General features: G+C 43.6%; 1 protein-coding gene across 2 annotated transcripts; it reads left to right on the top strand.

The window, feature by feature from the left end:
* The first annotated feature begins 1865 nt into the window (after positions 1-1865).
* On the top strand, positions 1866-10922 carry ifit8 (interferon-induced protein with tetratricopeptide repeats 8). Of its 2 annotated transcripts, XM_014206592.2 has the most exons (6): positions 1866-1902; positions 2162-2272; positions 2907-3404; positions 3610-3913; positions 4669-4896; positions 9717-10922. In XM_014206592.2, the coding sequence occupies exons 2-6, from the start codon at positions 2268-2270 to the stop codon at positions 10101-10103; spliced, it is 1422 nt and encodes a 473-aa protein (XP_014062067.1). In that variant the 5' UTR covers positions 1866-1902; positions 2162-2267; the 3' UTR covers positions 10104-10922. The 2 variants fall into 2 exon arrangements, with proteins under 2 accessions (XP_014062067.1, XP_045578126.1); XM_045722170.1 differs by lacking the exon at positions 4669-4896 and having other exon boundaries at positions 1887-1902.
* The last annotated feature ends 228 nt before the right edge of the window (positions 10923-11150 follow it).

Here is an 11150-nt window from a genome sequence, read left to right as displayed (position 1 = left end):
TCCTCCAGCATCTTCACAAGGTCCTTTGCTGTTGTTCTGGGATTGATTCGCACTTTTCGCACCAAAGTACGTTAATCTCTAGGAGACAGAACGCGTCTCCTTCCTGAGCGGCATGACGGCTGCCTGATCCCATGGTGTTTATACTTGCGTAATATTGTTTGTACAGATGAACGTGGCACCTTCAAGCGTTTGGAAATTGGTCCCAAGGATGAACCAGACTTGTGGAGGTCAAACAATTTTTTGTCTGAGGTCTTGGCTGATTTCTTTTGATTTTCCCATGATGTCAAGCAAAGAGGCACTGAGTTTGAAGGTAGGCCTTGAAATACATCCACAGGTACACCTCCAATTGACTCAAATGATGCGAATTAGCCTATCAGAAGCTTCTAAAGCCATGACATCATTTTCTGGAATTTTCCAAGCTGTTTAAAGGCACTTAGTGTATGTATACTTCTGACCCACTGGAATTGTGATACAGAAAAACAAGTTTTAATGACTCCAACCTAAGTGTATGTAAACTTCCGACTTCAACTATATATATATATATGTATGTATGTATGTATGTATGTATGTATGTATGTATGTATGTATGTATGTATGTATGTATGTATGTATACGTGTTTGCTGTTTTTTTTGCTTTGTCTTTGTATCTCTTAATTGTGAAATTTCAATAAAAATACTGTTACAAAATAAAAATCCTCAGCAATCTACATACAATACCCCATATTGACAATGCAAAAACAGTTTTTTAGAAATATTTGCAAATGTATTAACAATAAAAAAACAGAAATACCTTATTTACATACGTATTCAGACCCTTTGCTATGAGACACAATATTGAGGTCAGGTGCATCCTGTTTCCATTGATCATCCATGAGATGTTTCTACAACTTGATTGGAGTCCACCTGTGGTAAATTCAATTGATTGGACATGATTTGGAAAGGCAGACACCTGTCTATATAAGGTCCCACTGTTGACAGTGTATATCAGAGCAAAAACCAAGCTATGAGGTTGAAGGAATTGTCCATAGAGCGCAGAGACAGGATTGTGTCAAGGTACAGATCTGGGGAAGGGTACCAAAAAATGTCTTCAGCATTGAAGGTCCCCAAGAACGCAGTGGCCTCCATCATTCTTAAATGGAAGAAGTTTGGAACCACCATGTCTCATCCTAGAGCTGGTTGCCCAGCCAAACTGAGCCATCAGGGGAGAAGGGCCTTGGTCAGGGAGGTGACCAAGAACCCGATGGTCTCTCTGACAGAGTTCTAGAGTTCCTCTGTGGCGATGGGAGAACCTTCCAGAAGGGCAACCATCTCTGCAGCACTCCACCAATCAGGCCTTTATGGTAGCGTGGCCAGATGGAAGCCACTCCTCAGTAAAAGGCCACTTGGAGTTTGCCAAAAGGCACCTAAAGACTCACAGACCATGAGAAACAAGATTCTCTGGTCTGATTGAACTCTTTGGCCTGAATGCCAAGCGTCATGTCTAGAGGAAACCAGGCACCATCCCTACGGTGAAGCATGGTAGTGGCAGCATCATGCTGTGGGGATGTTTTTCAGTGGTAGGGACTGGGCGACTAGTCAGGATCGAGGCAAAGATAAATGGAGCAAAGTACAGAGAGCTCCTTGATTAAAACCTGCTCTAGAGCGCTCTGGGCCTCAGACTAGGGCGATAGTTCACTTTCCAACAGGACAATGACCCTAAGAACACAGTCAAGACAATAAAGGAGTGGCTTCGTGACAGACATCTCTGAATGTCCTTGAGTGGCCCAGCCAGACCCCAGACTTGAACCTGATCAAACATCTTTGGAGAGACCTGAAAATAGCTGTGCAGCAACGCTCCCCATCCAAACTGACAGAGCTTGAGAGGATCTGCAGAGAAGAATGGGAGAAACTCCCCACATAAAGGTGTGCCAAGCTAGTAGCGTCATAAATGTGCTAACATTTCTAAAAACCTGTTTTTCTTATCATTATAGGGTAGTGAGTGTAGATTGAAAAGATAAAAAAACAATTTAATCAATTTTATATTAAGACTAAGGTAACAAAATGTGGAAAAAGCCAAGGTGTCTGAATACTTTCCAAATGCATTGTAGATTCTATTTCAAGAGATGGGTGTGGTTAACATTGGCTGCCATAAACTTTCATTTTACTGTGATCCCTGTAATAGAAACTGAAACTTAACGGAGAGCAATAAAAGACAATCACTATCAGTCAACACACTTCATCTGAACAGGGACAGCTGGCATTTGAAAAAACAAGTCCTGACTTGAATTATGAGGTAAGCAATGGGGGGTTTGAAGTTATTCTTTTTTTGTTACAATTTCATTTTAGTATTTTTGAATATGATATGTGATATGATATGTTATGAAATTACCCTTACCAAGATAAGCAATCTTTTCATTCTTTAGTGCATTATCATCTTGAGGAAATAATTTTGAGTGGCATTTATGAATAATTTGCTATATTGAAAATGCTTTCTTCTCATTGTGTAATACATTAATTTGCTATGAACTTTAAAGGCCCAGTGCAGTCAAAATGTATTTTTTCTTGTGTTTTATTTCATATTGTACAACAGCTGATGAAACAAAAACTGTAAAAGTGTGAAAACATTTGATCAGTGTTATTTCCTGATAGTTGCTGATAGAAAAATACAATCTATACAGGACCTTCTAATTAGAAGGTTCGCAATGGCAGGAGTTTCGGCTTTCCATTACATCACCATGCTCTAAATTTGGTGCCCTAGCAAAATTATTACTTGAGAATTATGTTTTTTTTGTTGAAAAAAATGTTTTAGTTGTCCATGTTAATGGAAATCTATTACAGTAAGGTACTTAATTGTTACCCATAAATGATTTGATATTGATATAAAAACAGCTAAATTACTGTTTAAATTTTCTCAACATCATTCTCAGTGACAGTGAGAACACCCTTGAAAATAACCTAAAGAAACTGCAATGTCACTTCACCTGGGAGCTAAACAAGGAACAGGCTGACCTCAACCTCCTGGAGATAAAACTACGTGAAACCCTGGAAGTAGTTCAGGAGGGCATTGAAGGCAATCTGAAAAGACACAGTTTAAACCTGCTGGCTTATATTAAACACCTGAAAGGTGAAGATAAGAGAGCACTGGAATGCTTAGAGAAGGCAGAGAGGGAAAATGCTCATGGCGAGAGGCTGTGTGTAGTGACGTATGGAAACCTGGCCTGGGTCTGCCATCACATTGGAGATGACATAAGAGCAGACGGGTATATTCAGAAGCTGGAGGAGTTACACAAGGCCTCTGCCACAGCATCCACCTCTGTACTGCAGGCCAGTACCACAGCCTCAACCTCTGTCCTGCTTGTGCCCAGAGAGGTCCACAGTGAGAAGGCCTGGTCTCTCCTCAAGTTCTCAAAGCACCACTACACAAGGTATCTAGATTAATTATTTATCATGTATATTTTAATAAAAGGCTGACTGATGACTGTTGGCTTTATGTACTGTTTAGTCTGATTTCTCTTTTGGAAATCAATAACACCTCTCCTTTCAGTCCTTTTTCCTCATCTACCCTCCCCTCCTCCCCTCTTCTCTCCCCTCACTCCTCTCGTCTCTTTTCTTCCCTTCTCCTCTCCTTAGAGCCAAGGAGTGCTTTCAAGAGGCTCTGCAGATGGAGCCTGATGATAAGGAGTGGAACTCGGGTTTTGCCTTCTCTTTGTTCCGCCAGGAGGGCCTGGTGACTAGGAAGGACCAGAGGCTCTCCTATGAGGATTCCCTTGCTGTTAAACAGCTGAATTATGTCCTGGAGCTCAACCCAGACAGCGCAATGACCAGGGTCTACCTGGGCCTGAAGTGCTACAAGAACCGGAGGAACGCAGAGGCCTGGGGCTACATGAGGAAGGCTTTGAGTCTGGCACCCTACGACCTCAGTGTGGTACTACAGGTGGGGAGAGATGTTTAGGCTAAAAAGCATTCTAATGCTCTAAGATTACGTCACATAATTCTGTGATGTGTTGGACCTATAGGTATTTTGGATTTAGAATGAACAGAATGAACAGGCATCACTGCTTGGTATGGCAACTGCTCGGCCTCCAACCGCAAGGCATAACAGAGGGTAGTGCGTACGGCCCAGTACATCACTGGGACCAAGCTTCCTGCCATCCAGGGCCTCTATACCAGGCGGTGTCAGAGGAAGGCCCAAAGAATTGTCAAACTCCAGCCACCCTAGTCATAGACTGTTCTCTCTGCTACCGCTCTGCAAGCGGTATCGGAGCGCCAAGTCTAGGTCCAAGAGGCTTCTAAACAGCTTCTACCCCCAAGCCATAAGACTCCTGAACATCTAATCAAATGGCTACCCAGACTATTTGTATTGCCCACCCCCCCACCCCTTCTTTTATGCCGCTGCTACTCTGTTATTATCTATGCATAGTCACTTTAATTACTACCTACATGTACATATTACCTCAATTACCTCGACTAACCGGTGCCCCCGCACATTGACTCTGTACCGGTATGCCCTTTGTAAAGTCTCGCTATCGTTATTTTACTGCTGCTCTTTAATTACTTGTTCCTTTAATTTCTTATTCTTATTCATATTTTTTAAACTGCATTGTTGGTTAGGGGCTTGTAAGTAAGCATTTCACTCTAAGGTCTACACCTGTTGCATTCAATGCATGTGACTAATAACTTTGATTTGAGGTGGGGAGGTTCATGAAAAAGGAGCAGAGTTATGATGAAGCCCTGGCAGTGCTGCATAGGATGCTGCAGAGGGCGCCAAACTCTTCCCGCCTGCACCACGAGATAGCCAACAACTACCGCTGGAGGGCTAAGCAGAGTGGAGACCCCCACGACCAAACACTGCTCAAACGCTGTGTGTTCCATCTGGAGGAGGGGGCACGCCTCAACCCCACACACATCTACCCTCAGGTTAGAGATACATGCATGCACACACACAGTGATAAACACACGCAGGACAAGGAAGCTACATCAAATCAAATTGTATTAGTCACATGCGCCGAATACAACAGGTATTACAGTGAAATGCTTACTCACGAGCCCCTAACCAACAATGCAGTTAAAAAAAATTAAGTAACAAGTAATTAAAGAGCAGCAATAAAATAACAATAGCGAGACTATATACAGGGGGGTACCGGTACAGAGTCAATGTGGGGAGACATCGGTTATTTGAGGTAATGTGTACATGTAGGTAGAGTTATTAAAGTGACTATGCATAGATGATAACAACAGAGAGTAGCAGCGGTGTGAAAGGGGGTACGGGCAATGCAAATAGTCTGGATAGCCATTTGATTAGATGTTCAGGAGTCTTATTGCTTGGGGGTAGAAGCTGTTTACAAGCCTCTCGGACCTTGACATTGCACTCCGTTATTGCTTGCCGCGCGGTAGCAGAGAGAACAGTCTATGACTAGGGTGGCTGGAGTCTTTGACAATTTTTTGGGCCTTCCTCTGACACCGCCTGGTATAGAGGTCCTGGATGGCAGGAAGCTTGGACCCAGTGATGTACTGGGCCGTACGCACTACCCTCTATAGTGCCTTGCAGTCGGAGGTCGAGCAGTTGCCATACCAGACAGTGATGCAACCGGTCAGGATGCTCTCAATGGTGCAGCTGTAAAACCTTTTGAGGATCTGAGGACCCAGGCCAAATCTTTTCAGTCTCCTGAGGGGGAATAGGTTTTGTCATGCTCTCTTCATGACTGTCTTGGTGTGTTTGGACCATGATAGTTTGTTGGTGATGTGGACACCAAGGAACTTGAAGCTCTCAACCTGCTGCACTGCATCCCTGTCGATGAGAATGGGGGCATGCTCAGTCATCTTTTTCCTGTAGTCCACAATCATCTCCTTTGTCTTGATCATGTTGAGGGAGAGGTTGTTGTCCTGGCACCACACGGCCAGGTCTCTGACCTCCTCCCTATAGGCTGTCTCGTTGTTGTTGGTGATCAGGCCTACCACTGTTGTGTCATCGGCAAACTTAATGATGGTGTTGGAGTCATGCCTGGTTGTGCAGTCATGAGTAAACAGGGAGTACAGGAGGAGACTGAGCACGCACCCCTAGGGTCCCCTGTGTTAACATCTGGGGCGGCCCGTCAGGAAGTCCAGGATCCAGTTACAGAGGGAGGTGTTTAGTCCCTGGGTCCTTAGCTTAGTGATGAGCTTTGAGGGCACTATGGTGTTGAACGCTGAGCTGTAGTCAATGAATAGCATTCTCACATAAGTGTTCCTTTTGTCCAGGTGGGAAAGGGCAGTGTGGAGTGCAATAGAGATGGCATCATCTGTGGATCTGTTGGGGCGGTATGCAAATTGGAGTGGGTCTAGGGTTTCTAAGATAATGGTGTTGATGTGGGCCATGACCAGCCATTCAAAGCACTTCATGGCTACAGACATGAGTGCTACGGGTCAGTAGTCATTTAGGCAGGTTACCCTAGTGTTCTTGGGCACAGGCACTGTGGTGGTCTGCTTAAAACATGTTGGTATTACAGGCTCGGACAGGGAGAGATTCAAAATGTCAGTGTAGACACTTGCCAGTTGGTCAGCGCATGCTCGCAGTACACGTCCTGGTAATCCGTCTGGCCCCGCGGCCTTGCGAATGTTGACCTGTTTAAAGGTCTTACTCACGTCAGCTGCAACGAGCGTGATCACGCAGTCTTCCAGAACAGCTGGTGCTCTCATGCGTGTTCCAGTGTTATTTGCCTCGAAGTGAGCATAGAAGTAGTTTAGCTCATCTGGTAGTCATGTGTCACTGGGCAGCTCTCGGCTGTGCTTACGTTTTGTAGTCTGTAATGGTTTGCAAGCCCTGCCACATCCGACGAGTGTCAGAGCTGATCTAGTACAATTCGATCTTAGTCCTGTATTGACGCTTTGCCTGTTTGATGGTTCATCTGAGGGCATAGCGGGATTTCTTATAAGCTTCCGGGTTAGAGTCCCGCTCCTTGAAAGTGGCAGCTCTAGCCTTTAGCACAGTGCGGATGTTGCCTGTAATCCATGGCTTCTGGTTGGGGTGTGTACATACGGTCACTGTGGGGACAATGTCATCGAGGTACTTATTGATGAAGCCAGTGACTGAATACTCCTCAATGCCATCGGAGGAATCCCAGAACATATTCCAGTCTGTGCTAGCAAAACAGTCCTGTAGCTTAGCATCTGCTTCATCTGACCACTTTTTTATTGATCTAGTCACTTGTGCTTCCCCCCATTTAAGCAGGAATCATGAGGATAGAATTATGGTCAGATTTGCCAAATGGAGGGCGAGGGAGAGGTTTGTATGCATCTCTGTGTGTGGAGTAAAGGTGGTCCAGAATTGTTTTCCCTCTGGTTGCACATTTAACATGCTGCTAGAAATTTGGTAAAACGGATTTAAGTTTCCCTGCATTAAAGTCCCCGGCTACTTGGAGCGCCGCCTCTGGGTGAGCGTTTTCTTGTTTGCTTATGGCAGAATACAGCTCATTCAATGCTGTCTTAGTGCCAGCCTCCGACTGTGGTGGTATATAAACAGCTACGAAAAAAAATACAGATAAATTCTCTAGGTAGATAGTGTGGTCTACAGCTTATCATGAGACACTCTACCTCAGGCGAGCAATAGCTCGAGACCTCCTTAGATATCGTGCACCAGCTGTTATTTACAAAAATACATAGTCCACGGCCCCTTGTCTTACCAGACACTTCTGTTCTATCCTGCCGGTGCAGCGTATAACCAGCCAGCTGTGCGTTGATAGTGTCGTCGTTAACTTCTCTAGGGCCAGTGGGACGATTTCGTCCCACCTACGTAACAGCCAGTGGAATCCCGTGGCGCGTTATTCAAATACCTTAGAAATGCTATTACTTCAATTTCTCAAACATATGACTATTTTACACCATTTTAAAGACAAGACTCTCGTTAATCTAACCACACTGTCCGATTTCAAAAAGGCTTTACAACGAAAGCAAAACATTAGATTATGTCAGCAGGGTACCCAGCCAGAAATAATCAGACACCCATTTTTCAAGCTAGCATATAATGTCACATAAACCCAAATCACAGCTAAATGCAGCACTAACCTTTGATGATCATCATCAGATGACAATCTTAGGACATTGTTATACAATACATGCATGTTTTGTTCAATCAAGTTCATATTTATATCAAAAACCAGCTTTTTACATTAGCATGTGACGTTCAGAACTAGCAAACTATCGGTGAATTTACTAAATTACTCACGATAAACGTTCACAAAAAACATAACAATTATTTTAAGAATTATAGATACAGAACTCCTCTATGCACTCGCTATGTCCGATTTTAAAATAGCTTTTTGGTGAAAGCACATTTTGCAATATTCTAAGTAGATAGCTAGCCCTGTGATGCCGGGCTATTTAGACACCCAACAAGTTTAGCCCTCACCAAAGTCAGATTTACTATAAGAAAAATGTTATCACCTTTGCTGTTATTCGTCAGAATGCACTCCCAGGACTTCTACTTCAATAACAAATGTTGGTTTGGTTCAAAATAATCCATAGTTATATCCAAATAGCGGCGTTTTGTTCGTGCGTTCAAGACACTATCCGAAAGGGTAAAGAAGGGTGACGCGCCCGACGCGTTTCATGACAAAAAAATTCGAACTATTCCATTACCGTACTTCGAAGCATGTCAACCGCTGTTTAAAATAAATTTTTATGCCATTTTTCTCGTAAAAAAGCGATAATATTCCGACCGGGAAATCGTGTTTTAGTACAAAGAGAGAGAAAATAAAAACATGGTGTCGCCCCGTGCACGCGCATCAGTCTGATGGTCCTCTGATAGACCACTTACCAAAGGCGCTAATGTTTTTCAGCCAGGGGCTGGAATTACATCATTCAGCTTTTTCCCGGGTTCTGAGAGCCTATGGGAGCCGTAGGAAGTGTCACGTTACAGCAAAGATCCTAAGTTTTCAATAAACAGAGCCAAGAAGCCCAAGGAATGGTCAGAGAGGGTACTTCCTGTACAGAATCTTCCCAGGTTTTTGCCTGCCATATGAGTTCTGTTATACTCACAGACACCATTCAAACAGTTTTAGAAACTTTAGGGTGTTTTCTATCCAAAGCCAATAATTATATGCATATTCTAGTTTCTGGGCAGTAGTAATAACCAGATTAAATCGGGTACATTTTTTATCCGGCCGTGTAAATACTGCCCCCTAGCCCTAACAGGTTAAGCCACGACTCCGTGAAGCATAAGATATTACAGTTTTGAATGTCCCGTTAGTAGTTTAATCTTCTGTGTAGGTCATCTATTTTATTGTCCAAAGATTGCACGTTTGCTAGCAGAATGGAAGGAAGTGTGGGTTTATTCGATCGCCTACGAATTCTCAGAAGGCAGCCCGCCCTCCGGACCCTTTTTCTCCGCCTCCTCTTCACGCAAATCAAGGGGATCTGGGCCTGTTCCCGAGAAAACAGTATATTGTTCGCGTCGGGCTCGTCAAAGGAAAAAAAGGATTCTGCCAGTCCGTGGTGAGTAATCGCAGTCCTGATGCCCAGAAGTTATTTTTGGTCATAAGAGACGGTAGCGGCAACATTATGTACAAAATAAGTTTTAAAAAATACGTTACAAACAACGCAAATAAACAAACAAAAAAAACACAATCGGTTGGGGGCATACACTATTATCACTGATTTACCACATCCATTCTCCTCTCGACTGACCCAGGTGATATTCAAATCCTTTATCACTGAGTTATGGTAATAATACGTAAACAAGACAATCTCCTCCTCTCCCCCAGGTGGAGCTGGCTGTGAGGTACTCAGAGCTGAAGGACACCAGTAAGGCCATGGAGAAGTTCCAGGAGCTGTGGTCCCGGTCAGATCTGAAGCCCTCCAACCGCCAGGCCTGGCACCGCATGTATGGTGACGTCCAGCTCTACCACCTGGGCTCTGAGAGAACCGCTGTCAACCACTACAAGGAGGGCATGAGGCTCTATAACATATCATCTGAATGGAGTCAGTGTAGAAGAAGGCTGCTCAAAGTGCTGAGGTTTAACAAGGAGAGGAGAGGAGATGACCCCTATGATATCAGAGAGTTTGTTGACTCATTCAAGAGAGGGGTTTTTAATGTGGAGGACGCTGGGGTGTCGACACTGGCCACCCATAGCCCAGTTCATCATGAGTAGCCTTCCACTGTGGCTTTACCATCAACAGCTCTTTACATGTTTGATCATTCATAATAGCAATTTGTTGATAATGTATTTAATATACACTGAGTACACCAAACATTAGGAACACCTTCCTAATTTTGAATTGCCCCCTCCCTTTTTGGCCTCAGAACAACCTCAATTCGGCGGGGCATGGACTCTACAAGGTGTCGATCCTGTCCCATGTTGACTCCAATGCCTTTGGGTGGTGGACCATTCTTGATTCACACGAGAAACTCTTGAGCGTGGAAAAACCCAGCAGCGTTGCAGTTCTTGACACAAACCGGTGTGCCTGGCACCGACTACAATACCCTGTTCAAAGGCAATTCAATATTTTGTCTTGCCCATACACCCTCTGAATGGCATACATACACAATCCATGTCTCAATTGTCTCAAGGCTTAAAAATCCAACTTTAACCTGTCTCCTCCCCTTCATCTACACTGATTGAAGTGGATTTAACAAGTGACATCAATAAGGGATCATAGCTTTCACCTGGATTCACCTGGTCAGTCCTTGTCATGTGTATATACTGACTGACATTCACCTGGTCTAAAAAGCACTTTACATACACTTCTTTTTGTATAGCGGGTGGGGTGAAGGGAATTAGGGGTGACGAATAAAATACTACATTGCCCCTCAAATTGAATTAAATATAAACATTTTGCCTATGACATTGTTTAAAATAAGTGAATCACTGTGCATGCTATTCTAACATACAGCTGAGAAGTGACATGGAGTTAAGTGCTTATTTTTGTAAAGTTATACTATTTCATAATAAAAAATATGTTTGCTGATACATTGGTTTCTCTTATTGCAGCCAGTGACCGTAAACACATATTTACTATTCTCTCTCTCTATGAGGGTTTCATATCTCATCAATAGTGTAAAAGGTTATCCTTCATCTGATATCATATATTATTCACTCAAATATATCACAGATTTCTATGGGGCAACCTACATAAAGTAAAACATTGCTTGTAGTGAGGTGTGAAGGATGGCTGCATCACTGGAACACATCCAAGTC

Source organism: Salmo salar, chromosome ssa01 (genome assembly GCF_905237065.1).
Source record: "Salmo salar chromosome ssa01, Ssal_v3.1, whole genome shotgun sequence".
Classification (NCBI taxonomy): domain Eukaryota; kingdom Metazoa; phylum Chordata; class Actinopteri; order Salmoniformes; family Salmonidae; genus Salmo; species Salmo salar.
The sequence above is the reverse complement of the archived record's forward strand: the minus strand, read 5'-3'. Positions and strand labels throughout refer to the sequence as shown.

Excerpts from the sequence above, each read along its gene's own strand:
- ifit8 (XM_014206592.2), top strand. Across the intron at positions 3,405-3,609 it reads TCAAAGCACCACTACACAAG|AGCCAAGGAGTGCTTTCAAG; the intron begins GTATCTAGATTA and ends TCCTCTCCTTAG. Across the intron at positions 3,914-4,668 it reads ACCTCAGTGTGGTACTACAG|GTGGGGAGGTTCATGAAAAA; the intron begins GTGGGGAGAGAT and ends CTTTGATTTGAG.